Source organism: Galeopterus variegatus, unplaced genomic scaffold, assembly GCF_000696425.1.
Source record: "Galeopterus variegatus unplaced genomic scaffold, G_variegatus-3.0.2 Scaffold615, whole genome shotgun sequence".
NCBI classification, from domain to species: Eukaryota; Metazoa; Chordata; class Mammalia; order Dermoptera; family Cynocephalidae; genus Galeopterus; species Galeopterus variegatus.
In genome coordinates this window covers 88,969-115,978 of record NW_007726726.1, presented here as the reverse complement: position 1 = coordinate 115,978, position 27,010 = coordinate 88,969, and the positions used below count along the sequence as shown (strand labels likewise).

Sequence of the window (27,010 nt, the reverse complement as noted above, 5' to 3'; positions counted from 1 at the left end):
CTCCTGGACCCTTACGGATAGCCTCAGTAGAGGGTGGGGAGCACTAGGTCTCAGTGTGTCCAGGGGCCATGGGGTGTGACCATGAGGCCTTCCTGGGCTTCAGTGCTAAGGCTGGTGCCCAACGTCCCTCTGTCTGTGGCACCCAGCCCTGCTCAGGATGGGCTGCAGCAGGCGGGGTGCTCTAGAGCCTGTGTGTGCAGCAGAAGGGCAGCCCCCCAGGGGGTGTGAGCAAGGTGGGGGGTGCGCCAGGGGAGGGGCAGGGCCTGGGGATGAGGCCAGCTGTTGCAGGGACAAGCTCTGGGGAGGGCAGGGGATGGAGTTAGCCCCACCACAGCCCCAGGGTGGCTCCTTCTGTGGGTTGAGTGAGGGGGCTTGACATCAGCAATCTGCAGTCCAGGCGGCCTGCCTAGAAGGGTTGCCGGGACTTGTCCGGCTGCCTCCACCTGACAGTGCCCCACAGACGCCAGCCAGGCCTTCCCACCTGCACGTGCCCCTCACTGCTGCCCAGGAGACTCCCCCTCCACCAGACACTGTGCTTGGCGCAGGTGTCCCCTCATGCACATTGTCCTACCCTTTCTGTGCCCAAAGGTGTTCTGTCCCTCTTGTCCTGGGCCTAATGTGTCCCCTCCTTCCATGGCCCCCAGAGAAGATAAGTGGCCTGGGGCTAGTGGCCTGCCAGGGCTACTCTGGAACATGACTGAGGTGCTGTGAGGCACCCCTCCCTCCCGCAGGCCCTGCAGATGCATGCTGTCACTGCCTGCGGGGCCAAGGCATTGTCTGCCTTCTGGGTCTGGGAGTTTACTGGGGGAGGGTGGGGCCGGCAGGACTAGAAGACAGAGGTGGGGAGCCCACAAGGAGGCGCCAGTGGGCCTCGGAGTGGTTGAGGTCCCCTGGCCCCACCGGCTCAGGATGGGGTGCTGCCAGGAGGAAGGCGAGGCTTGCTGGTCACCCTGCCAGGGCCTGGTGGGTAATGACAGCATCAACAGTGGGGTGGAGTCTACTCTGTGGTCTTTGTGGTTGCACCCTCATGGGCTCCTCACCCAACTGAGCCCCCCGGCCCTGCCCACCACCCCCAGGAACAACAACCTGACCTTTCTGCGGCCGTACTACCAGACAGAGGAGGGCGAGGAGAGCCCGTTTATCTGCTCTTCGCGCCGCGACAACGGCATGCAGAGGTGCTCGCACATCCCAGGCCGCCGCGAGCTGCGTGTGCCATGCACGCTGGGCTGGGAAGCCTATGGGCAGCCGCAGGCTGAGGGCGCAGGTGGCACCGGACACAACGCCTGCATCAACTGGAACCAGTACTACAACGTGTGCCGCTCGGGTGGCTCCAACCCCCACAATGGTGCCATCAACTTTGACAACATCGGCTATGCCTGGATTGCCATCTTCCAGGTGGGTGGCCTGTACCTCAGGTGCCCATCCTCAGGCGGACGGGGTCCTGGGGCGGGTGTGCTGGGTTGTCATCGACGCTGGGGAGGGCTTGGGTGCAGGGCCCACCCCGCCAGCCCTGCCACGCACCTGGAGGCCTGTGTCAGCCACGGCTCCCCGCAGGTGATCACGCTGGAGGGCTGGGTGGACATCATGTACTACGTCATGGACGCGCACTCCTTCTACAACTTCATCTACTTCATTCTGCTCATCATCGTAAGCGCCCCCACCCCAGTGCTGCCACAGTGGGTCCCTGTGTCGGCCGGGCTTCGGGTGGGGCGGGCAGCAGGGAGGAGACAGCCCCACTTCAGGAGGCCTGTGCAGCCATTCAGCTCCCCAGCCTTTCAGGTACCCTTTGGAGGCTGCAGAAGAGTCAGGACTGCTTGTCGGGGGTCACAGCTGTCCACAGTGTGTATGGCCCCCCCAGGCATGGCCCTCTACAGTGTGTATAGCCTCCCTGCCCTTGTCTTCTCAATGACCTTGTGGTATTCAGGCAGGGTCAGATCAGTGAGTCAATCAGCAAACGTTTGTGGGGCTCCTGGATGTGCCCAGAGCCACCTTGCAAAGACCTAGCAGGGCACAGAGAAAGACACATGCTCCCTCCTGTGTTCAGACAACAAGCGGGGTGAGCGAGCAGAGGAGCTAGGCTATGTGTGACAGGGATGGGGGAGGCCCCACGGGTAGGGGGACCAGCCACAGTGGAGAGGATCACGTAGAAGATAGGCCTGAAGCAAGAGGGACGAGCCTCACACATGGCTGGGTAAAGATTCCAGGTCTTCCCCCGTCCCTCGGATAGGCAAGAAGCACCCGTTATATGCCACCTGTTCTAGATGCTGGGGTCCAGGGCCAACACCACAGCAACCCCGCCCTTTGTGGGGCGTCCCAGCACCTAGGACGGGCAGCGCGCAGTGGGGCTCACAGCTGCCCACCCACCCGCCACAGGTGGGTTCCTTTTTCATGATCAATCTGTGCCTGGTGGTGATCGCCACGCAGTTCTCAGAGACGAAGCAGCGAGAGAACCAGCTGATGCGGGAGCAGCGGGCCCGCTACCTGTCCAATGACAGCACGCTGGCCAGCTTCTCGGAGCCCGGCAGCTGCTACGAGGAGCTGCTCAAGTACGTGGGCCACGTCTTCCGCAAGGTCAAGCGGCGCAGCCTGCGTCTCTACGCCCGCTGGCAGAGCCGCTGGCGCAAGAAGGTGGACCCCAGCAGTGCCCTGCACGGCCAGGGCCCGGGACGGCGGCAGTGCCGGCCTGGCAGGCGCACGGCCTCCATCCACCACCTGGTCTACCACCACCACCACCACCACCACCACCACTACCACTTCAGCCACGGCAGCCCACGCAGGCCTGGCCCCGAGCCTGGCACCTGTGATACCAGGCTGGTGCGGGCCAGCAGGCCCCCCTCGCCACCCTCCCCGGGCCGAGCGCCACTGGATGCGGAGTCTGTGCACAGCATCTACCATGCTGACTGCCATGTGGAGGGGCCGCAGGAGAGGGCCCGGGTGGCGCACACAGCAGCCGTCGCTGCCGCCAGCCTCAAGCTGGCCGTGGGGCTGGGAGCCATGAACTACCCCACGATCCTTCCCTCGGAGGCAAGCGGCGGCAAAGGCGGCTCCAGCCCTGGGCCCAAGGGGAAGCGTGCCAGCGGGCCTCCAGGAGCCGGAGGACACAGTCCCTTGAGCCTGGGCGGCCCTGACCCCTATGAGAAGATCCAGCATGTGGTCGGGGAGCATGGTAAGGACCCCAGCCCCAGTCTGCACCCCACCTCTGGGCATCTCCTGAGCCCTGCTTGGTCCTTTTGCCAAATGGACCAGCCATGCCTCTCTAACCCATGAGAGGGAAGAGGAGGACCCCGTCTCCATCCATCCCACAGCAAACCTCAGGCAGCTGACAGCTCTGTGGGGCACAAGCTTTTGCCGTGTAGACAGAATTCTGAATCCAGCAAAGAAAGCCTGTCATAGCCCTCAGCCCCGTGTCTCCTGATCTAGCCCTGAGAGGGACTGTGTGCTTGTGTCTCCCACCTGGACGCTTCCCTGGAAGATTTGCAGCAACTGGGGAGCTGAGGCTGGGGAAGTGGGAGAGGGAAGCCAAGGTCACAGGGCCGTGGAGGAGGACTGGCATGTCCCCCAATGCATTCGGGTCTTCCCACGTACGGCCACAGCTTTGGCTGACCTTGGACAGGCCATTGAAGGGGAGATACAGGGACCCCAGGTGGTAGGGCTCCATGCAGACAGGCTCTGTGAGCAGGTTGCAGAGGCAGGAAGGGGCGTGGGAGTCCACCGCACCAGGGAGCGTGCCCTGAGGGCGTCTGCTGGATGCATACGCCCCCATGCACTGGTGCACGGGGCGTGCGAGCAAATGTGCCACGGCACATGCCCCCAACCCTGCGCTATCCACCAGGGTGACCACAGAGCCCTTGAGTGTGGGGGTCCAGCCGCAGGCAGTGTGCTGTTGGTGTACGACCCAAAGACTCAGCCCAAAGACAACGTGGGACGCCCATTAGCCACTTGTGTGTCACTTCCACGTTGGAGTGACAGCAGTTTAGATGTGTCAGGTTAAGTAGAACACAGAAGTTAATTTAACCGCATACAACGGCTGCTAGGAAGTGGCTTGTGCCGTACTCCACAGACGGCGTGGCCCCAGGGCAGATGTTTCTCTGTGGGGCTGCATGTGCCCAGGTGTGGTCATCTGTCCCAGTGTCTTGAGGCTGCTGTAGCAAAATGTCACAGACTGGGTGGCTCAGAGTGACAGAAATGTACAGTTCTGGAAGCCAAAGTCCAAAATCAAGGTGTCTCTGGGTTGGTTCCTCCTGGAGGCTCCAGGGGAAGGTCCTTCACTGCCTCTCCTGGGTTCTGGCTGTCCTTGGCATCCCTTGGCCTGTAGACACATCACTCCATCCTCTGGCTTCATCGTCACATGGCTGTCCCCTGCGTCTGTGTCTGTTTTCTCCTCTTACAAGCCCAGCAGCCACGGGTTAGGGCCCACTGTTCTCAGTAAGACCACTTCTTATTAACTAATCAATCTGCAGAGACCTTGTGTCCACTTAAGGCCCCATTCACAGGTTCCAGGGCTTAGAACGAGGCTGGGTCTTCTTGGAGGGTATGCTCACCCCACAACCATGTGGGTGTGGGTTCTCAGACACCCAAGTTGCAGCACCACTGAATGGGCCTGTCCCCGTCTGTGCCCCTCTCCTGCAGGCCTGGGCCGAGCCCCCAGCCATCTGTCGGGCCTGAGCGTGCCCTGCCCCCTGCCCAGCCCCCAGGCGGGCACACTGACCTGTGAGCTGAAGAACTGCCCGTACTGCGCCAGCGCCCTGGAGGACCCCGAGTTTGAGTTCAGCGGCTCAGAGAGTGGAGACTCAGATGGCCATGGGGTCTACGAGTTCACACAGGACGTGCGGCACGGAGACCGCCGGGACCCCATGCAGCCACCCCCAGCGGCGGATGCGCCGGACCAGGGCAGCACGCGGCGGCGGGCACCACGACGGGTGGCCTCGGGCGAGCGGGGTGGGCCGGGCTGTGTCTGGGCCAGCTTCAGTGGCAAGCTGCGCCGCATCGTGGACAGCAAGTACTTCAACCGTGGCATCATGGTGGCCATTCTTATCAACACGCTGAGCATGGGTGTCGAGTACCATGAGCAGGTGGGGCCACTGGGCGCAGCAGGCCTGTCGCTGTGGGACGATGGCTGGGACGCAGTTGTTAGCAGGGACATGTCCCTGTGTCTTCCTTGAGATTTCAGCCTCTTACAGGGCCCCAGAGCAGGGAGGGGACAGACAGGGGCAGCTTGGGAGCCAGCATGTTGCAGGAATTTATATCACTCAGCAAGCACGTGTGGCTCCTCTCCTCCTCCGGTTGGGCCTCTGCTGAGTGGCGACACAGACACACCATGGCTACAGCCAGAGATTCTCCCAGTCTCAGCACAGGGGCAGTGAAACCCCTGGAGACCCCCAAGGATGAGGGTAGCAGGTGCAGCAGGGGCCAAAGAGCATTCATCTGGCCATCTCAGCCTGTGCAACTGGCTCTTCTCACGGCCTGCCTGGTCTGGCTCTTGAAGAGAGGCACCCCCTTAAATGACCCAGACTCCCTGGATACACCTGCTGGGGCCCCCTGGTGACCAGAGGAGGCGGGGGCATTGACCCCCAGGAGTAGGCCTCCTGGGCCCAAGAGGAAGAATCATGGGGGTTGTGACCGGCACCCCTCAGTCATCCGCATGCTGTAGACCCCACAGGGCCCTCCTCAGCCCAAACCCGGCCTGGGACCCACCAGGGAGCGGCTGGGGTCCAGGGGAGAGGTGCCTTCTCCTGGGGACAGAGGCCAGTTCCTGCAGCCACCACTGCTAGATTCAGTTGTGGCGCCCAAATCAGTTTCCTTGTGTCCCGCTCTCTGGGCTTTTCAAGTTACCAAGGCTATTTTCTTTTATCCTGGAGCAATTTAGGGAAAACCCTATCACCATTAGCCTTAGGCAGGCCCCAGGCAAGACAGCTCTTGTGAGAGTGAGATCCCTGCCGGGACAGCTGTGGAAGCTCTGCACACACACGAAGCTCACCCATGTATTTATGGACACATGCACATGATAGGCACACACACAATACGTGTGTTGTATGTGTGCAGCACACGTGCAGGAGGACATACATGCAGGCATGTTCTCACACATGCACACATGCAAGCCTTACCCATGGAGACATGAACATGTGCATGATAGGCATGTATACGTGACACGTATGTTGCATGTCCAGGCAGTCACACATGCATATATGTGCACATACAGGGCTTACCCGCATATTTGTGGGTACATGCATGTGGTAGTTATGCACACATGATGTGTGTGGCACACGTGCAGGAGCACACATGCAGGCACATTCTGACACATACGTGCACACAGGTCTTACCCACACATTTACGGACACAAGCACATGATAAATACGCACACGTGACGTGTGGCACACATGCAGGCACACACACTAGTGACTCATTCTCCAGGAAGAAAGGCCTATGTGGCCTTCTGCAGATGAGGAGGGCTGACCAGGCCACCAGGGCCAGGGCAGCTGCTGGGATGCTGCTAGTGCTATTGACTCCCCTGCAGTGTGCCCACAGCCCACCCTGACACAAATGCCCTGGACCCTGCTCCTTGTGGCCTGCAGGGTGGGAGGGCCAGCCTGGCCGGGTATCCAGTTGGAGGGGATGCCCCTGGAGTCCTGGTTTCCTCCTCTAGACAGCAGCTGATCAGGCTCTTTCTGAGATGCAGCCACAGCCCCTTGGGTCCTGATGCAGCAAACCTGCTTCCCAGTCAGTGCTGGGGGAGGGCAGGGGCCCACAGGCAGGGCCCCCTGACCGCCCTTCCCCGCCACAGCCCGATGAGCTGACCAACGCCCTGGAGATCAGCAACGTTGTCTTCACCAGCATGTTTGCCCTGGAGATGCTGCTGAAGCTACTGGCCTGTGGCCCACTGGGCTACATCCGGAACCCCTACAACATCTTCGATGGCATCATTGTGGTCATCAGGTAGGTCCCTTTGTCCCCTGTCCAGGCCAAAGGGGCCCAGGAAGCTCCACTGTCAGGCAGAAACCCACCCCAGAGAGCAAGGCCCCTGTCCACAGGAGGAGGCATGAATGATGTTATTGTATGGTAGGCTACGGAAAGGGGGTGTTTGGGGGTCTAGGCGCTTGAGAGTGTCATGGGCAGAGAGGTCCCTGACTGGGACCATGGTCCCTCCCTGCAGACACTGTTGGACATGCACAGTTAGGTCAGCACTCTCAGATGTTTCTACAATTGAGTGGAGCTGTTCCCTGCAGGAACAGAGTGGGTGCTATGTGGCTTTTTATCTTCGAGGCTGAGCTCTGTTTTGGCTCTAGCTCCTGTGATAAAGGCCAGCTTAAAAGGTGGAATCACACTTGCATCTGGGGGCATTTGCTGCAACAAAATCAACCCAAAAGGGATCAGGGAACTTGAGGGGAGATGCCCCCACCTTCCCCAGGAAGAAGCAGAGCCCTCGGGAGTAAAGGGGTCTCACACCTGCAGGGAAGGGCTGCACAAGAGCAGGCCAGCCGGGCACGGCTCAGGACAGGGGACGCCCTTGGTGAAGGAGTTTCTTTTGCCTGGCTAGAGCCAGGCTCCCTGGGTGCTCTGGGGGCTGGTGCTGACTACGCTGCTTCTGGGATGGTGCTATGGCCCCTTGGGCACCTCGGTGCAGCCGAACCCACTCCTAGCAAAGCTACTGTGGCTGCCCAGCTGGCGGTCCTGCTTTAGGCAAGGAGGGCCAGTGTCAGAGAGCAGTCCCTGACCCTGCCCTGGTGCATGGCCTGCAGTGTCTGGGAGATTGTGGGGCAGGCAGACGGTGGCCTGTCAGTGCTGCGGACCTTCCGGCTGCTGCGGGTGCTGAAGCTGGTGCGCTTCATGCCGGCACTGCGGCGGCAGCTGGTGGTGCTCGTGCGGACCATGGACAACGTGGCCACCTTCTGTATGCTGCTCATGCTCTTCATCTTCATCTTCAGGTGGGTGGCGGGGGTGGGCACCTTCCCCCCTCACTGAGCACACCCCGCCTCTCCCCCTCCTCTAATGCTCAGCGCACCCCCCTTCCCCTCCTCAGCATCCTGGGCATGCACCTCTTTGGCTGCAAGTTCAGCCTGAAGACAGATACTGGAGACACTATCCCCGACCGGAAGAACTTTGACTCCCTGCTGTGGGCCATTGTCACTGTGTTCCAGGTATGGGCCAGGATGGGAGCTGCCCTTTGCTGTAAACGAGGGTCCTGAAGACAGGCAGGGGCTGGAGCTGCTGAAGAGCTGTCCATGGTGGGGAAGGTGCATCCCGTCCCCCAGGGAGGTGGATGGGAGGTTCTGGCTGGTCCTGAGGACTTGCCAGTGTTTCCTGTCGGGGCCGGCCACCCTGATGTTCCCTGCTCTCTGTGGGGTGCCCCAGGCCCACCCTGCCTCTGGCTCCTCTCCCCAGATACTGACCCAGGAGGACTGGAATGTGGTCCTGTACAATGGCATGGCCTCCACTTCCTCCTGGGCCGCCTTGTACTTCGTGGCCCTAATGACCTTCGGCAACTACGTGCTCTTCAACCTGCTGGTGGCCATCCTGGTAGAGGGCTTCCAGGCGGAGGTGCGGGGCAGGGCGGGATGTGACGGGGAGGGGGTCTTCCAAGTGGAAGAGCAGGGCAAGGAGGAAGGCTTCTAAGTGGAGGTATAGGGTGGGGCTGGGGGCTTCCGGGTGGAGGTATAGGGCGGGATGGGGAGGGGGGCTTCCAAGCAGAGGTGAGGAGGCCAGAGCCTGGGCACATTGGGTGGGGGTCCCACCTAGACAGGCCTGGAGAAGCCGATTCCTCCACCCACCTGCCAGGACAGTGACCGTGTCCTCTGGGTCCCTCCATTCACGCCCTACCTCCTAAACCGCTGGTCCTGCCCATGGGGGCCTCACACCTACCTGTGCTTTGTGGGGCGCAGGGTGATGCCAACCGATCTGAAACAGACGAAGACAAGACCTCCACGCACTCTGAGCAGGATTTCAACAAGTTCCAAGATCTCCGAGCCACAGGTGTGCCTGCAGACCACTGGGCAGGGCAGGTGGGTGGAGTGCAGTCCTGGGTGGGTGGGTTTCTTTTCTGGGGGAGCCCTGGAGGCTCAGGGGGCCCACTGTCCCCACTTCCTCCTCCAGAGATGAAGATGTACTCATTGGCAGTGACCCCCAATGGGCACCTGGAGGGCCGAGGCAGCCTGCCCCCTCCCCTTATCCTGCGCACGGCGGCCACGCCCATGCCCACCCCCAAGAGCTCCCTGCACTTGGACACAGCCCACAGCCTCCGGGACTCACGGCGCGGCAGCAGCAGCTCTGTGGACCCCCAGCTGGGGGACCAGAAGTCTCTGGTAGGGACCACCTCCCACCCCCGGCCCCACCGGCCCAGCTCCTTACAGATTCTCCCAAACATGAGTGAGGGTCCTGCACAGCCCTGTCTCATGCTGTATAGAGCCCCAGCCTCATGCAAAGACCAAGAGAGACGGGTGTCCTGTTTTCTGTAAATGGCCACCAGGGCCTGCTGTGCTTCTGAGTGGAGTGTAGACCAAACCCAGAAACCGGGTGTAGCCTTCACAGTGTCCAGCAGAACACAAAGTAGGAAGGTCATCTGCCAGACTGCAGTAAGAGACACACTGGCAGAGCCCACGTCCGGAGGAAAAACGAAAAGGGAGGGCAGAAATGTTTAAGACCAGAAGTTGGACAGATGGTTCCCCGTGTCACGATAAACAGGACAGAATCCCGGGAGACTTCTGATGCAAACTGCCATAGATGCCCTCCGCACAGACAGGGCCAAAACCAGTTCCTGAAAAGGGCCCAGTGAGGGGTGGGTGGAGCGAGGGGGAAGCAGGGGGCCAACTGAGGATGGGGATTCGCGGGGAAGTGTTAGGACGAGGTGGTCGTGTCTGCAGTGGAAGAGCTACAGCATCACAGGGACGAGATGTGTCAGCTGAGCTGCCATGGTCCCACGAGAGATGGACAGAGATGGCTCCTGGAGACTAAAACAGCTCCCACTAGACCCAGAAGTCGAGAACAAGTAACAGCAGAGAGGGTCTGAGTGGCTAGACCAGGCTGTATGTCCTAAGACAGTGGCCGGCCGAACCTTTTCTCTGCAAGTCCAGAGTCTGCCGATGACAAACCGTCTGACCCCACCCCAGAGACTGGGGTCAGCTGCCAGGTGGTGTCTGAGGGGCCATGGGTCCAGCAAGCTCCCCGTGGTCTGCGCTTTGCCTGACCCTGGTCTGATCCTAGCCCCGTTGACAGACCGGGCCTTCCTTCAGGCCCTGGCCAGCTGTGTCTGCAGCAGTCTCAGGAATCCCACTGATAATGCGCATTGACAGCATCTCTCTGGTGGGGTAATCTGCACGTTTAATGAGGTGATCCACACATAGGGCACACAGGAGGCATTCCGTAAATGCCAGCGATGGGTGTTAGCAGTGATGGTGTTAACAGGGTTGGTGGAGGCTCCTCTGGCCAGGAGTCGGGGTGTGTGGGGAGCTCTCAGGGCAGACACTGACTCCCCACCGCCCCCCAGGCCAGCCTCCGCAGCTCACCCTGCACCCAGTGGGGCCCCAACAGCGCCTGGAGCAGCCGGCGCTCAAGCTGGAACAGCCTGGGCCGCGCGCCCAGCCTCAAGCGCCGGAGCCAGTGCGGGGAGCGCGAATCACTGCTGTCCGGCGAGGGCAAGGGCAGCACGGACGACGAGGCGGAGGACAGCAGGCCCAGCGGGGGTGCCATGCCCCAGCCCTGCACCACTCTGCTGCGGCGTGCCGAGTCCCTGGACCACCGCAGCACACTGGACCTGCGGCCCCCGCGGCCGGCCACCCTCCTGCCCGCCAAGCTGCACGACTGCAACGGGCAGATGGCAGCCCTGCCCAGTGAGTTCTTCCTGCACATCGACAGCCACAAGGAGGACGTGGCGGAGTTTGACGATGATGTGGAGGACGTGAGTGGGCAGGGGTCCCTGGCCAGGGAGGACAGCAGAGGGTCAGCCGCAGCTGATCCCACCAGAGCCGGCCCATCTGCAGCGGGGGAGGGGGTTGGGCTCCTGTTTAATGGTCAGCCACTGGCCATGAGGTGCCCTGGGTGGGCAACGAAGGGAGGTATCCCCTAGGCGAGGTGGCTACCGTCAGCCGAGGCTGGTTCTTGGGGGCACTGGCCCTGTGGACTCCCATTGCCTGGGTGGGAAAGGTGAGGCCAGCAGGACAGGTATGACGTGAGGACGAGGCAGCCAAGGGCAGGAGAAAGGGACAGACTGGCTTATGAAGCGGGTGGACCGTAGGGGCCGGGAGAGGCGGCCTGGTGGGCGGGGGCTCTGATGATCCCTCCTCTCCCCAGAGCTGCTGCTTCCGCCTGCAGAAGGTGCTGGAGCCCTACAAGCCCCAGTGGTGCCAGGACCGCGAGTCCTGGTCGCTCTACCTCTTCTCCCCACAGAACCGGTGAGGATCCCAGGGAGGGGATGTTCGGTGATCCCGCCTGAGGCTGACTCCTGTGGCACCTCCCTCCTCCCCCCACCCTACTGGGCAGGGCAGGCACAGGGTGGGCATGGGACCACCGGGACCCCCGTGCCTGCCAGCTCAGCCCTCGCCTCTCACCCTGGCCGGCCCCCTAGGTTCCGCATGTCCTGCCAGAAGGTCATTGCCCACAAGATGTTCGACCACGTGGTGCTGGCCTTCATCTTCCTCAACTGCATCGCCATCGCGCTGGAGCGGCCTGACATCGACCCCGGTAGCACTGTGAGTCGCCAGTCTGCGGTTGTCCTGGGTGGGGCTGCACTGGCATGGACGGGGCCCCTCCCACCAGCCTCTCCCTGCAGGAGCGGGTCTTCCTCAGCGTCTCCAACTACATCTTCACAGCCATCTTTGTGGCCGAGATGATGGTGAAGGTACTGAGGTGTCCCCGGGTGCCTGGGGTTCCCATTCTGCCCAACATCCCCCAGCAGTTCCCCTGATTCCCCCGGGACCCCTCCCCCAGGTGGTCGCCCTGGGGCTGCTGGCGGGCGAGCGCGCCTACTTGCAGAGCAGCTGGAACGTGCTGGATGGGGTGCTGGTGCTGGTTTCCTTGGTTGACATCGTGGTGGCCATGGCCTCAGCCGGCGGTGCCAAGATCCTGGGCATCCTGCGCGTGCTGCGCCTGCTGCGGACCCTGCGGCCTCTGAGGTAGGGGCAGTTCAGGGTGGGGGTGGGGCCCCCCATGGGCATCTGGAGAGAACAGAGCACAGTACTTCCCCACCCCCCGCCCGCAGTGGCTCTCCCTGCATTGGGCTGCCCTCAGGCTGCCAGTTCAGTCCCACCTTTGGGCCTTTGCACCTGCTGTGCCTGTTGCCTGGTGGCAGCTCTCCAGGTGGGCCCGACAACACGTCCCCACTGCCTGTGTCCAGGGTCATCAGCCGGGCTCCGGGCCTCAAGCTGGTGGTGGAGACGCTGATATCATCGCTGCGGCCTATTGGGAACATCGTCCTGATCTGCTGTGCTTTCTTCATCATTTTTGGCATCCTGGGGGTGCAGGTGCGCAACCCCTGCTTGTCTGAAGGTCCCAGCTGCCAGGACGTGTGGTCCTTGGCTGCGCGGCGGGGCTGGGAGGGCCTGTGTGGGGCGCACTTGCAGGCTGGGCCCTCTGGGGTGACCGGCTGCCCTGTCAGCTCTTCAAGGGCAAGTTCTACCACTGCGAGGGCGCTGACACCAGGAACATCTCCACGCGATCCGAGTGCCAGGCTGCCCACTACCGCTGGGTGCGGCACAAGTACAACTTTGACAACCTGGGCCAGGTGGGTGCCAGAGGCTGGGCGGGGCTTGCGGCAGGCGCAGTGACCCCAGCCTTGCCCCGCTCAGTGACCCTGCTCTGGCCCTCTAGGCCCTGATGTCCCTGTTCGTGCTTTCGTCCAAGGACGGCTGGGTGAACATCATGTATGACGGGCTGGACGCCGTGGGTGTCGACCAGCAGGTGCGCAGGGACGGGCCTGCCTTGGCGACCTCGACCGAAGCCTGTAGGTGCTCTGGGGGTGGGCTGGGTCGTCTCAGGGACCCACCGCGCCTCTGTGCCACAGCCCGTGCAAAACCACAACCCCTGGATGCTGCTGTACTTCATCTCCTTCCTGCTGATCGTCAGCTTCTTCGTGCTCAACATGTTTGTGGGTGTTGTAGTGGAGAACTTCCACAAGTGCCGGCAGCACCAGGAGGCTGAGGAGGCGCGGCGGCGCGAGGAGAAGCGTCTGCGGCGCCTGGAAAGGAGGCGCAGGAGTAAGGCGCACGCGGTGGCAGAGGCGGTGGCGGTGGCGGGTCGGTACCTGCGTGCCCGCTGGCCCCTCAGCTGCCAGCCCCGCACGGTGTACCCCAGCCTGGCGGCTGGTTCTGCACACAGCCTGCCTGGCCTGCATGGGGGCCGGGCGTCAGAGGAGGGGCCGGACAGGAGAGGGCACTGGGGCCCCCCGTGGCAGGAGGAGCAGGACGAGGCCCCCCTGGTCCCCCCAACGCTTGAGCAGCAGGTTCACCCCGTGAGCTTTCCCTCCGTGGGGTCTGGCACAGCCCCTCCAAGACGGGGGGTGGGATGCAGGGCCAGGGAGAGTGAGGCCCCACTGGCTGGGAGCAGGGAGGGCTTCCCACAGCAGGGGCCGCTGGGTGTCCCCTCAGACCATCTCCTTGTTTTTCCAGGCACTTTCCCCAACCCAGGTACCTGCCCCCGCCCTGCATGACTCAGCTCCCACTGCTGCGGCTGCTGCATGGGGAAGGGCGGGTGTTGCAGGCCCACAGGGGCCACCGCAGGGTGGGCATGGTGGGCAGGGTGGCCGGGACCGGGAGGAAGGGCTGTGGCTCCCTGTGTCCTCGCTGCTGCCCTGCTCACGTGAGCTGCCCTCACCCGTCTACATGTCTGCGCTTCTCTGCTGAGCTCCAGGATGCCTGCTCCCAGCTGCTCCATGTCCTCCCCTGGCCTGGCCCACCTGGCTGCCCGAGCCCAGCACTCTAGTGACTGCATGCCGGGCTGAGCCGCACGAGGGTCTGGGTGGGGGTCGTTGCCCATCAGCACCTGCTTCCCCAGGCCCTGGGCCACCGGCCCCCACCCCTGCATGGTTCTGTGGCCAGGGCATGAGGCAGCCCACGGCCTCACCTGTGGGAGCTCTTTAATATTTGCTGAGGGGGCTACTGCAGGCAGAGCATTTAGTTCAGACAAACCTGCAGGGGCACACACACGGGGAGGGGGCTGCCCCCCGTAGGTTTTTATCTTCCTGTCATGGGCATTGACTTCAGATGGGCTGGGGTCCGGCAGACCCCAGACCATAGTCGCCAGTGGTCCCTTGGAGGACAGGAAGGGGAGAGATGGCCTGGCGGCCAGAGAGCAACTCGGTCTGCCTCTGCCCTGGCAGGGCCGGCAGTGCCTAGCCTGGCAGGTGGAAGAGGAGGCAGGCTCCCCTGCCCTGTCCAGCTCTCCGTCACCAAGATGTCTCTGAGCCCTGGTCCTGGCACAGAGTGAACCACACAGGCTGGGCAGGGACCCAGATGGGCGTGGGGAGGCCGTCTTGGCTCCCAACCCCACTGCTGGGGCCTACTTGGGACCAAGGTCCCACAGTCGAGGAGGAGGTTATGTAGTGACCTGCCCGAGGCTCCCTGCAAGGCCCGTGAAGCAGGCCCGGCTCATCCTCACCCCCGAGCCTCCCTCAGCCTCCTCCGCACGCTCGGCCTCCCGGGAGGCACTTGGGGGACTGGCAGGTGCCACAGGCACAGGCAGCCCTCCGCTGCCCAGCCACTCACTGGCGTTCCTGTCCCCACAGAGGCCCAGCGCCGGCCCTACTACGCCGACTACTCACCCACGCGCCGCTCTATCCACTCGCTGTGCACCAGCCACTACCTTGACCTGTTCATCACTTTCATCATTGGCGTCAATGTCATCACCATGTCCATGGAGCACTACAACCAGCCCAAGGTGGGCGGCCTGCATGACCCTGGGGACAGGGATGGGGCTGGTGGGAGGCAGGCCAGCCTAAGATGGTCAGCTCCTGTCTCACTCAGGCAACACCTGCATGTCCAGAATAGCAGAACAGCAGAGGGCCTTCTAGCCTAAATAAGCCCAGCTTTGTGAAAGCGTTGCTTGTGTGACACTGAGGATAGTGGGTCTGGTGGGGCGGCCACTGTCCCAGGCTATAGACGGGCGGGATCCTGGGCTCAGAGCAGCAGGTACCTCCCCTTACCCAAGGGTTGTCTTTAGAGGGCTGCGGGGTTCATCGAGATGACACCTCTGGGCCTGGCATGGCCCCACATACAGTGAGTGCTCAATAGCTGGGTTCTGTCAGCCACCTGTCCCTGTGCCCAGAGGTGCCCAGGTGAGGAGAGGACAGAGATGGCCTGAATGGCCAGGACACAGTTGCTGGGGATGCCCAGATGGCTGCAGGGTGAGAACGGGTGGCAGCTTGGGGGGCTCCTTGGAGGTGGTAGCGTTCAGCCAGGCCGAAGAACGTTGGGAGAGCACATTTTCATTCGCTCAGTAGGACACACTTAAGGAGCACTGTTTGTATGCTGTGTGGAGGTGGGCAGAGGGGCTGGCCTGGGGCTGCAGCTGCAGACCCCCGGGCAGTGGCACGCAGAGCTGGAGCAGGAGCGGGAGGAAGGGCCGCCCAGCTGAGCACACAGCGGGAGTACCTGACTCTGTCCGCAGTCACTGGACGAGGCCCTCAAGTACTGCAACTACGTGTTCACCATCGTCTTCATCTTTGAGGCTGCACTCAAACTGGTGGCGTTTGGGTTCCGGCGGTTCTTCAAGGACAGGTGTGTGGGCAGATGGCAGGCAGGCAGCTGCTGCTCTGGCTGGGCCTGGGGTGCCGCCCTGAGGAGGCGGGCCGACGCTGAGTCTTGTGCAGGTGGAACCAGCTGGACCTGGCCATTGTGCTGCTGTCTATCATGGGCATCACGCTGGAGGAGATCGAGATGAACGCCGCGCTGCCCATCAACCCCACCATCATCCGCATCATGCGCGTACTCCGCATCGCCCGCGGTAGGTGGCCTGTGCACCCTGCCGTGGGGACCCGCCACTGGCTTCCATGCCCATGCCCAGCGTCCTCCCTCAGTTTACATCTGGTCCTCACTGGGCCAAAGGTGTCTGCAGGTGCCAGGTGGTGGATCTTGGTTTCAGCAGGACAGTCAGGGAGGGTCACCTGGGCCCCAGGCCCCATCCTTCCACACTAATGCTCTGCTCCCGGCCCCAGTGCTAAAGCTGCTCAAGATGGCCACGGGCATGCGGGCCCTGCTGGACACCGTGGTTCAAGCCCTGCCCCAGGTAGGCGGGGCCCAGGCGCCTATATAGATGTCTCGAAAGGACAAGGCCACTCTCAGTCACTCCCTTATTTGTGTGGTCACGCGGCCACTGTGCTGTGTGTGTGAAGGGTGTAGCTGGGCCAGAAGGGGTGGAAATGGCCACCTGCCTTTGGACCTTATTCCTCTGGGCAAGACCACTAACCAGTGCCTACAAGATCTGATCCACTTATGGGGGCAGGGCATGATTGGAGGGATTGGGGCAGAGGATAGCAGGTGGCTGAGGTGGGCTTGTCTGTGGGCAGAGGACCATACAGGTCCTGGGTGTTAGCTGCAGGGCTCTCTCCTCCTTGTAACTGCTCAGGCCCAGATCCTCACTCCCGGCCCACAGCCCTACCCTCACCCTTTCTGGACTCTTGAGCTGAAATAGTCTCATCCATTTACACCATCTCTGTAGTGTCCAGTCCTTCTGTGTACTCACTGCCACATGCCCACAGCCGTCTACCCACCCAACCACCCATGTGTCCATCCATACGTCCAACCCTGCCAGCCAACCATCTGCCCACCCAACCACCCATGCATCCGTCCATATGTCCGTCCATACGTCCAACCCTCCCAGCCATCCATACACCCACCCAACCACCCATGCATCCGTCCATACGTCCGTCCATACGTCCAACCCTCCCAGCCGTCCATCTATATGTCCAGCCCTCCAAGCCAGCCATCTACCCACCCAACCACCCATACGTCCATCCATACGTCCAACCCTCCCAGCCAGCCATCCACCCAACCACCCATGTGCTGTCCATAAGTCCAACCCTCCCAGCCGTCCACCCACCCACCCAACCACCCATGCGTCCGTCCATACGTCCAACCCTCCAGCCGTCCACCCACCCAACCACCCATGTGTCCATCTATATGTACAGCCCTCTCAGCCAGCTGTCTACACAACCACCCATGTGTCTGTCCATACGTCCAACCCTCCCAGCCGCCCATACACCCAACCACCCATGTGTTTGTCCATATGTCCAACCCTCCCAGCCATCCACCCACCCAAACACCCATGTGTTCGTCTGTATGTCTAATCCTCCCTGCCAGCTGGGTGTGGGGTGGGGGAGAAGGCCAGCTTGGGCAGCTTGGGAGCGGCTCTGGACGCCATCGAGGACAGGGAGCCCCAGGAGGCTCCATAGCCAGAAGGGACTCGGGGCTCATGGGCGGGAGCTCCAGGGAGAGGGGATGGGGAGGGCCTGGCAGTGAGTGCCCTGTGGGGCGGAACTGAGGCTGCTCCTGTCCCCTCCCCTGACCCTGTTCTGCTTCTTTCTTGTGTAGGTAGGGAACCTTGGCCTTCTTTTCATGCTCCTGTTTTTTATCTATGCTGCCCTGGGAGTGGAGCTGTTCGGGAGGCTCGGTGAGTGCAGCCACACCGCGCCTTCCCGGACAGACCTGTGCGCTGACCTGGGAGTTCAGGAAGGTGCGCCCATCTGTCCATCCACTTGCACGCAGGCACACATCTCTCAGACCATGCAGCGTTCTGCTCCTGTCAGCTCATCAGGTCCAACAGGTGGACACTGGCACCTACAAACACAGATTGTCCATGCAGAGGTGTACTGCAGACTGGAACATACACGCAGGGACACACATGGACACAGACACACACACACAGTCATGCAGGGAGAGACGGACGTGGACATGGACCTGCACACACCTATACCCCAGCCAGGCGGGCAGAGCCACATGCAAGGGCGAGCATGTGTGCGTGCAAAAACACACACCTGTCGTCCTGCATGCCACGTAGTTCCCAGGAGACTAATGCTCTTCCAGGTTGCAACCAGTAATTTCCTAAGGCACCCACGCTGGCCTGAGACTCTGCCCAGGCTGGGCTGGGGCAGGTGGGGACTCTACACAGGCAGCCTGGTCCCCTCCCCTGCCTGCCAGGGTCCCCAGGGGCCTCAGTAGCTTCCAGGAAGCCCCTGTGGGCTCATCTGGGAGGCAGCCGTGGATGTAGTGTGCCTACGGGAGGACTGTACAGGTCAGCCAGTGCCTCAGACACCTGGGCCTGGGCTCCCTGTAGCCACCACAGACACGCAGTCACAGATGATGGGCACTTCCAGCTCCTTCCCAGGACCCCGGAGCTCCCCCTCAGCTAGGCCTGATGACTCCTGGCCCAGGCCCAGTAGCTGAGGCTCCTCGCCTGGGGGGGCCATTACTCCTCAGGACTGAGGGCGTGTTGGCCACTGGGGCAGTGAGCTGAGGCGGGGAAGCGGGAAGGTGGAGAGCAGGAAGCCTTGTCTGCTGATGGGCAGAGCTGGGCAGCAGAGGTCATGGCCCATGGGCTCCAGGTCACACCCCCAGCAACCCCTACACCCACTGGGGGCTTGTCCATATGCAGCCCAGGCTGTCCCTGCTTCCTATGTCCCTGGGCAGCCCTGGTGGAGGCTGGGTATGTGCACTGTACCTGCCCCCCAAGCAGGCCTGAGCTGACCAGGCATGTGTCTCTGTCCCTCGCAGAGTGCAGTGAGGACAACCCCTGCGAGGGCCTGAGCCGGCATGCCACCTTCACCAACTTTGGCATGGCCTTCCTCACACTGTTCCGTGTGTCCACTGGGGACAACTGGAATGGCATCATGAAGGTACACAGTCCTCGCGATGGGCGAGGCACAGGCTGCCGGCTCTCCTGGGGACTGTGGCGATCCGTCCTCACAGGGCACGGTAGAGACGGACGCCAAGCCCTGTATCCATCGACCTGCCCGCAGGACACGCTGCGCGAGTGCACCCGCGAGGACAAGCACTGCCTCAGCTACCTGCCCGCACTGTCACCCGTCTACTTCGTGACCTTCGTGCTGGTTGCCCAGTTCGTGCTGGTCAATGTGGTGGTGGCCGTGCTTATGAAACACCTGGAGGAGAGTAACAAGGAGGCCCGAGAAGATGCTGAGCTGGACGCTGAGATCGCACTGGAGATGGCACAGGGGCCCCCACCCCGCCCCAGGCCTGCACCCCAGGAGAGCTCGGGTGCGGGGCCGGATGCCCCGAGCCTCCTTGTTGCACGCAAGGTGTCTGTGTCCAGGATGCTCTCGCTGCCCAACGACAGCTACATGTTCCGGCCCGTGGCACCCGCCTCAGCCCCCCACTCTCACCTGCTGCAGGAAGTAGAGATGGAAACCTACGCCAGCACGGACCCCTCAGGTACAGCCTCCAGCAGGGGCAGCAGCAGGATGGGCCAGAGTGGGGAGGACGCGGGCTGGGTGGGAGGACAGGCTGGGCGGGCTGCAGGCTCAGATGCGCCCCTGCCTCAGGATCGGCCGCCCCCACTCACTCGCCACCCCTGGAGTCCTGGGCCTCCCTCCAGGTCCCATCAGCTGCATCCTCCCCGGCCAGAGGCAGCAACACTCTCCAGGCTCCGTCCCCTCGGGGCACATCCTGTTCCCCCAGCCTCAGCCGGCTGCTCTGCAGACAGGTAGGAGAAGCCCGCGACCTGCAGCCACCACTGGGGTTCCACAGGGACTTCTTTCCCCATTTGAAGGGTGAGCAAGGGCACTGGTCCTTGGTACCCTGAGTGTCCTGTCTGCTGCCTGGCAGATCCCCGGGTGTTGAGCCCAGCTGGGCACTCAGCATAGCCAGCAGCCTCCAGCCACCACAGTGGCCAGAGCGCCAGGCCTCATGGTCCCCACTTGTGCCCAGACCACCCAGCCTCTGCCTCCTCTACTACCCCCACCTCAGCTCCTGCTGGCCAGCGCGAGAGCTGTCAGGACAGTCCCATCCTTGGGGTGTTGAGCGGGGCTGGCACTGTTAGTGGACTGGAGTTGGCCCCGGCCCCAGGACCGTGCCTGTCATATTCTCCTGTGGCAGGCTCCACCCATGGGAGCTCAGACCCCAAAGGCACTCCCCTCCATTTTGGCCCACAGAGTGGGGGTGCAGGCTTGTCTGGGGCCTCACAGATCAGGGACCGTGACATCCGCTCCAGCAGCCCCCAGCCCCGTCCCACCTGGGCCCCCAGCCTTGAAGAGTCAGGAGCCATCCAGGGGACCTGCCCTCTCTGAACTCCCTAGGGCCCAGATGGGGAGGGATCCCTGGCTACTGACCGGGCTCTCCCTGGTGTCTCATTCCTTACCTGGACCCCATGCCCTAGCAGGAAGCCGTGCACACCGAGTCCCTGGAAGGGCAGATTGACGGTCCTGGCGACAGTGTCCCCGACTCTGGGGAGCCTGTTGAGAAGACCCCGGCAAGGCAGGTGTCCCTGAGGGGCTCCCTGCGGTCCCCACCCTGTTCCCCTCAGCCTGCCAGCATCCGTACCCGCAAGCACGCTTTCGGACAGCGCTGCGTGTCCAGCCGGCCGGTGGCCCCAGGTGGAGAGGAGGCCGAGGCCTCAGACCCAGCCGACGAGGAGGTCAGCCACATCACCAGCTCTGCCCAGCCCTGGCCGCCTGCAGCTGAGCCCCGCAGCCCCTCAGCCTCCCCTGCAGGCCGCGGGGTGGTGGGCAGCAAGCGGGACCTGTGCAGGTTCTACAGTGTTGATGCCCAGGGCTTCCTGGACAAGCCGGGCCACGTGGACGAGCAGAGGCGGCCCTCGGCAGAGCTAGGCAATGGGGACGGCTGCCTGGAGCCTGGAGAGGTAAAGTCTAGAGTCCTGGAGGCTGAACCCACCTTAGGGGCGCGCAGGAAGAAGAAGATGAGCCCTCCCTGCATCTCCATAGATCCCCCAGTGGAGAAGGAGGGGCCCCCTCGGCCCCCCGCAGCAGAAGGTCGCAGCACCACCCTGCGGCGCAGAACCCCATCCTGTGAGGCCACCCCCCACCGGGACCCGCTGGAGCCCATGGAGGGCCTGGGCGTGGGCGGAGACCCTGCAGCCAAGGGGGAGCGGCGGGGCCAGGCCTCCTGCCGGGCAGAGCACCTCACTGTCCCCAACTTCACCTTTGAGCCGCTGGATGTGGGGGGCCCTGCTGGAGACCTTTTCTTGGACGGTGGCCACAGTGCAACCCCAGAACCCAGAGCTGCCTCCTCAGGAGCTGTGGCACCTCTGGAACCCCTGGAAAAAGAGCCTCCCATGTCCTCCGGGGACCCCCCAGAGAAGGGGCCAGGGGCGCACCTCACAGTTCCCCAGAGTCCCCTGAAGAAACCACGGTCCCCCCCAGCCACCCCTGTGCAGGGCAGCAGTGCAGAGGAGCCGGTGTAGCTCAGGGCTGACTGCACACAGGGCTTTGGCACTGGGGTCTGGGGCACCCACTGGGGTGGTGGCCCTGGGTGGGGCCATACGTGGACCCCGGCTCAGGCCCCACCATGGGCAGAAAGGCCCAGGGCCGACGTCAGCCCAGGGAGAGGGAGGAGATGCTGGAAGTAGGGAGTAGCCTCTTGGCCCTGAGACCCTCCACTGCGTTCGGGTTTTCCCAAGTTTGCCACTGCCATCCCAGGCCATGACGGTGGCCAGGTCAGCAGTCCTGCAAGGAGAGAGGCTGCATCTCTGGGACAAGGAGCAGAAACCCACCACCGAGAGGAAGGCACCGGAGCTCCACCCTCACAGTCCACGTATTTTTATAGGGAACACACGCTTGGGGCCACCCCTGCCTTCACGGCAGCAGGTCTGGTCCCCGAGGCCACTGCGGCCAAATGTCCTCTCCGCTCACAGTCCAGTCCCTCCCTCCTGTCCATCACACCCTCACACACACCCTCCCCCACTGCGCCACATGGCCCTCCGCAGGGGTCCCCCAGGAATCAGCCAGGGGCTCTCTAGGAGGCGCCACATGGACAGGGAGCCACGGCCATGCAGTAAGGAGCCCCAACGCTGACGGGGCTCTGCCCTCCGTGGGGCTTCAGGAGCGAGGTTTCAGCTGACACCCTCTGTTATGTTTCATTCGTTTTATAAATTCAGGTTCAACATTGCAATAATCCGATGCAGAAAACTCAAGTCGGGGAAGGGGAAGGGAGAGAATAAAGACTAACTTATTTAAGAAACACGCTTTGATTACCACCATCAGTCAAGGCTCAGAAGTTGGATGGGAGGGAGAGCTGACCCAGGAGGAGGAGTCAAGATCAGGGTCAAGGGTCAGAAGTCAGGGAGGCGAGGGAAAGCTGACCTAGGCTCTGCAGTCGGCACTTGGCTGCAGGGATGCAGAGAAGTGGAATGGGGAGGACCCCGGCAGGAAGAAGTCAGCCTGGAGGCGGGGCCAGGCAGCCCAGGGCATCAGACTCTACGCTCCCCTGATGTCAGGATATGTCGGCAGATCTAGTTCACATAGGAGGGGACAAAGGTGTAGATCTCAGGCAGGTCAGTGTGTTGCAGCCCCTGTCTGTGCTCACCACTCCGGCCTGCCACCAGGCACCATCCACCTGTAATTCAGAGGCCTCGGGGGCCATCCTGAGGGGCGGAGGAGGGTGAAGGCTGAGACACTGAAGAGCTGGGGACCCCTGCAGGCTCAGAGCTCCTCGTTCTTCCCAGTCCCACCCAGCTCAGCTGGCAGGCATTCACAGGGCCCTGGGCACACAGCATGTCCGGCCAAATGATGCCGCCACCTGGATTAGGGTTGTCCTGGCTGTAGGACTCTGTCCACCACCATAGAAACCCCCACCTCCTACAGGCTGGACAGGCTTTAGGGGAAGTTCATGCAGCAGCCTGTGCACTGGGGGGGAGTGGCAGAGTGGCAGCCCTCACCCAGACACACATCCCACACCAGGGACCCTGGTCACTGGCACAGCAGTCGTGGGTCAGACATTTGAACTTTGGTGTGGATCAGCATGTGGATTTTGAGATGGGGTGGCCCTGGCTGGATATCAGAGCCACTGGGAGCAGTCAGTGACTTGTGCTGGTCCGTTGTCCCCACGGGGTGCTTTTCACCTCCTTTCCATGTGTAGCCCCAGCCAGTGGCCAGCCCCATGTCCAAGGGCAGAAGTCAGCTGAGGTGTCCAGGCGGGAGATGAAGAGGGTCACAGTAGTGCTCAGCTGCACCAGGGCAAGGTCCCTACTGGCCCCTTGTGGTCCTGGGGGGCTAAGGTAAAGGACGATCTTCCTCAGGGTGGAGAAATGGGGGACAGAGTGATCTCCAGCTCTCTCAAGTGAACCCGGTAGTCGGATGAATTCAAGGACCTGAAAGGGAAGGAGGGGTCACCGCTCTGAGAGTAGCCAGATGCAGAGCCAAGAGGCTGGCGTCGGGCCCACACCGACCCCACCCCCTCCAGGATCCGATGCTGGATTCTTCCCTCCTCGGCTCAGCAGAAGCAGCTGCTCTGGACATCAGGGCCAGAGCCTGAGCAACGATGCTGCCCCCAACAACTGCGGCAGCACTTTGGGGGACCGGGAGCCCCTGGCGTTTGCTAGAGGCAATGACACTCCTAAGACCCCAAGGGGCCCATTTCAGCTCCACATGAAGAAGGGACAGGCAGTGGGGAGGACAGGAGCTGCCCACCCGAGGTGCACAGAGACGCCAGAAGCAGCCTCACAGGGGCTGGGCTCAGGAAACCTCCGAGGCCAGTGCCAGCCACTCTGGCCACCAGGAATGGCCAGGGGTTGCACACTGCCCCATCAGGTGGGCAGAAGGGGAAACTGAGGCCCAGAGAGTTCCCAGGCTCAGAAGTGAGTCCAAGGCCGAGTAGAGGCCTCTGCTGTGCTGCCAGCCCCCAAGCGGGCCCAGGCACTCGGGCTGCCTCTGCTCACCTTGGACACTCACCCGAGGAGCAGTGGGCAGCTCTGAGCACCCACCAGGGGCTGAGCCCGGACCCTCCGCACACATGCACCCTGCGCCAGTGAGTGCCCCCCATGATGCAGCCCCCTGCAGTGGAAACCTGAGGCCAGCCACATCCTGAGCCAGAGGAGGAGTGGTTGTCGGTGGGGGATCCCAAGAGACCTGCTCCCCAGCCCACTGCCCTTCCTCCAGGAAGCCTTCCCTGACCACCCCCTTCCCACCTTCTTGGAGATTTCCCCACGGCAGGGGCCAGAACCAAGGGGGGCTTGAGCACCCTACTGTGCCAGAAAGTGGGGGGCTAGGCAGGGGCGCAGAGAATGATGGCCGCTAGAAAGACCCAGGTGGCTGGGGGAGGGACAGGGGATGACTGCTTAGTGGAGATGGGGCTTCCTTGTGGAGCATGAACGTACTTGGAACTGGATAGCGCTGGTGGTCATACCACATTGCAAACACTCTAAAGGCTGCTGGGTCATGCACTTGATAGTATTGATTTTCTCTTACGTGAATTTCACCTCTAAGTTATTTAAAATTAAGACATGGAAGTCAGCTTGAAGGGGCTCCCACTGGCCAACTCGAGGACAACTTGAGCTTCAAAGTAATGAGCTGATAGATTATAACCCGCACACCAGAGTCACATGGGAAGTGGTGAATCTGCGCCGCCAACACAGATACACACGTGGAGAGGAGTGGGAGATGGGGGTGGGCAGCTCTCCCCAGCTAAACAGAGGCTGGGTGAAAAGGGCACCCCAGGAAGCAGCACCAGCAGCACCTGACACCCGCAATGATCCTCAGCAGACGGGGGTGTCGGGGAGGAGGCTGAGGAGTTGCAGGTTATCTTTGCAGCCTTGCAGTATCTCCCAGCAAGATACAAATTAGCTGCAGAGGGCAGAGGAGGAGCCCTGTGGGGGAGGGCCCTGGCAACACCCCCCCACCACCACCACCAAGAGATCTAAGTGGGAACCACCCTGGTGAGCTATGCAGCCTCCCTGGGTCTCGTGGTGTGATCCCCCGGGAAGGATACTGGGTCCCCTCTGGGGTCCTCAGGCAGGCCTCCTTTGTCCCCTTCCCACACCTGTTGGGAATGTACCTCGCTGTGGAACCCCACGGGAGACACCTGAGGAGACAGAGGGGCAGGCCCAGGTGTGGGAGGGAAGGGGTGGGGGATGTCCACCAGGCCTCAGGGTGGCCCTGGCAGCTGGAGCCAGGAACCAGGCTGGGAGGGTGGCGTCCGGCCAGCTGTCATCCCAGGCCAGGGTGCCAAGCACTGCCTCCTAGGTCCCACTCAGAGGAGGAACTCACCAGGGGTCCGGGGTCTGGGGCTGCGGGCACCTCCATCCCACATTCACGCCTCTGTCCCCCTCCCACCCTGTCCCCAGTCACTGATGCTGGGCCACACAGCCACGGGGTGCAGGTTGTGCAGAGAAGGCACAGCACCTCACAATGAAGGGGGACTCAGACAGCCCCAGCTTCACTCCAACTCCCACTGGGGCTCACAGCTCCCCTAGGCCCAGGGAAAAGGGGTCTGTCTGCCAAGCTGCAACTCCATGGTTGATGGGAAATACCACAGCTGCAGGAGGCCCAGAGAGACAGCAGGGTCCACACCAGCCCCAGGCAGCCCCTACCCACACAACCAGGCTGGGTCACCCACTGGGCACAGCCAGGAGCAACAGGAGGCCACAAGACCCGAGGGTCGTGGTGCCCACTCACTGCAGGGACAACAGGAGTGGACTGAGGACAGCCACACTGCTGCTCCAGGGCAGGGAGGGAGGATGGACAAGGAGGCGAGGACTCCAACGGCAGGTCCTGCCTGTCCCCCCGCTCACCCCGCAGGGAGGGGTCATCACCTCCATTTGCCCACACGTGGACCTTGCAGCCCAGGCAGTAAGTGGCTGGCTCAGGGACACAGGCCACAGCAGGGACAGGACAGAACCCAGGTGTCCTGGCTGCAAAGCTGAGCCTTTTCTTCTCACTGGGGTGGGAATGGGATCAGTGCCATCCCCTCCAGGAAGCCCTCCCTGGTTCCTGTGGGGCACACCTACCATCCCTCCTCCATCCTCCGGTAGCCCAGTCTTTGGGGTTCCTCAGGAGGGTCCCAGCCCGAGACTGAGACAGCCTGCTGGAGACAGCTCAGTCCCCCATGAAAACCCACCCTCCATGATGTCCCTGTCCACACATCCTTCTGTGGCTCCTGTGGTCTACACTGGAGATCAGGTGGACAGTCCCTCAGCTGCACAGCCTAAGGCACACTATTCCTAACATCCTCTGTCTGGCCGGGGACCATTCACGCAGCTGATTAGTGGCCTTGGGTAGTGACCGATCCCCTCTTAGATGTAGGGAAACTGAGGCACAGAGGGGGGTTGCATGTTTATCCATCAGGACACGGCTTCACAGGGCACAGACTTGGCCAGCTCCTGGCCGGTAGCCGCAGCTCAAAAGCATGGATTTAATGTTTGACCTGGTGAAAAATAAGGACATCAGCGCCCCCCTCCGAGTGCGGGACACACGCTGCACACATGACAGGCAGGGCCCTTCCTCCCCCATGACGGCCGCACACCCGGGCGGTTGCGCCTCGGGGAAGGTGGGACCTGCTGGGTCAGCCCCGCACAAGGGGAGCGGGGTCTGAGCCGGGGTGTCCTGGCCCAGGCTACCCCCACCCAGGGCCCGGCAGCCTGATGCTGCCCAGTTGGGAGGGGTGTGGAGGGGGGACAGTTACCACCGACTGAATGCCCCCTCCAAAGCTCATGTGGGAGCCTGACCCCCAATGTGACAATGTGGAAGGGTGGGGCCTTTGGGAGGTGACCAGACCGTGAGGGCCCTGCCATTCTGATGAGTGGGTTAATTGTTTAGTGGGTTATCAGGGAGCAGACTGGGGGCTTTGTAAGGTGGGAGGAAAGTGTGTGGGTGGCTCTTGTCCCTCCTCGCTGTGGGATGCCCTGTGCCACCTCAGGATTCTGCAGAAAATCTCCACCAGGAAGAAGTCCCTCAGCAGATGTGCCTTTTGGATGCTGGATTTCCCAGCCTCTAAGCAAGAAATAAATTTTGTCTTCTTTATGAACTACCCAGTTTGAGGTATTCTGTTATAAGCAACACAAAATGGACCAGGTTCTCTGAATCCTGACCCATCAGGGCCATCCCCAGGTCCCCATAGAAGAGACTTAA

At 62.2% G+C, this 27,010-nt stretch overlaps 1 protein-coding gene across 1 annotated transcript in view; it reads left to right on the top strand.

Annotated features, from left to right (window-relative positions):
• The window catches only part of CACNA1H (calcium channel, voltage-dependent, T type, alpha 1H subunit), a 69,432-nt gene extending 47,303 nt beyond the window's left edge, over nucleotides 1-22,129 (top strand). Inside the window, exons 8-36 of the mRNA XM_008570580.1 lie at nucleotides 1,077-1,395; nucleotides 1,555-1,647; nucleotides 2,374-3,166; nucleotides 4,630-5,072; nucleotides 6,782-6,933; nucleotides 7,737-7,922; nucleotides 8,018-8,135; nucleotides 8,380-8,535; nucleotides 8,877-8,967; nucleotides 9,088-9,296; nucleotides 10,478-10,888; nucleotides 11,281-11,381; nucleotides 11,555-11,678; nucleotides 11,759-11,827; nucleotides 11,917-12,101; nucleotides 12,323-12,449; nucleotides 12,584-12,709; nucleotides 12,796-12,885; nucleotides 12,989-13,181; nucleotides 13,593-13,610; nucleotides 14,708-14,859; nucleotides 15,589-15,698; nucleotides 15,791-15,924; nucleotides 16,136-16,206; nucleotides 17,511-17,589; nucleotides 18,690-18,811; nucleotides 18,935-19,364; nucleotides 19,475-19,635; nucleotides 20,311-22,129. Of these exons, the coding sequence (XP_008568802.1) occupies nucleotides 1,077-1,395; nucleotides 1,555-1,647; nucleotides 2,374-3,166; nucleotides 4,630-5,072; nucleotides 6,782-6,933; nucleotides 7,737-7,922; nucleotides 8,018-8,135; nucleotides 8,380-8,535; nucleotides 8,877-8,967; nucleotides 9,088-9,296; nucleotides 10,478-10,888; nucleotides 11,281-11,381; nucleotides 11,555-11,678; nucleotides 11,759-11,827; nucleotides 11,917-12,101; nucleotides 12,323-12,449; nucleotides 12,584-12,709; nucleotides 12,796-12,885; nucleotides 12,989-13,181; nucleotides 13,593-13,610; nucleotides 14,708-14,859; nucleotides 15,589-15,698; nucleotides 15,791-15,924; nucleotides 16,136-16,206; nucleotides 17,511-17,589; nucleotides 18,690-18,811; nucleotides 18,935-19,364; nucleotides 19,475-19,635; nucleotides 20,311-21,351 (6,304 nt within the window). The 3' untranslated portion in view covers nucleotides 21,352-22,129. The remainder of the gene's footprint in view (nucleotides 1-1,076; nucleotides 1,396-1,554; nucleotides 1,648-2,373; nucleotides 3,167-4,629; nucleotides 5,073-6,781; nucleotides 6,934-7,736; nucleotides 7,923-8,017; nucleotides 8,136-8,379; nucleotides 8,536-8,876; nucleotides 8,968-9,087; nucleotides 9,297-10,477; nucleotides 10,889-11,280; nucleotides 11,382-11,554; nucleotides 11,679-11,758; nucleotides 11,828-11,916; nucleotides 12,102-12,322; nucleotides 12,450-12,583; nucleotides 12,710-12,795; nucleotides 12,886-12,988; nucleotides 13,182-13,592; nucleotides 13,611-14,707; nucleotides 14,860-15,588; nucleotides 15,699-15,790; nucleotides 15,925-16,135; nucleotides 16,207-17,510; nucleotides 17,590-18,689; nucleotides 18,812-18,934; nucleotides 19,365-19,474; nucleotides 19,636-20,310) is intronic.
• The last annotated feature ends 4,881 nt before the right edge of the window (nucleotides 22,130-27,010 follow it).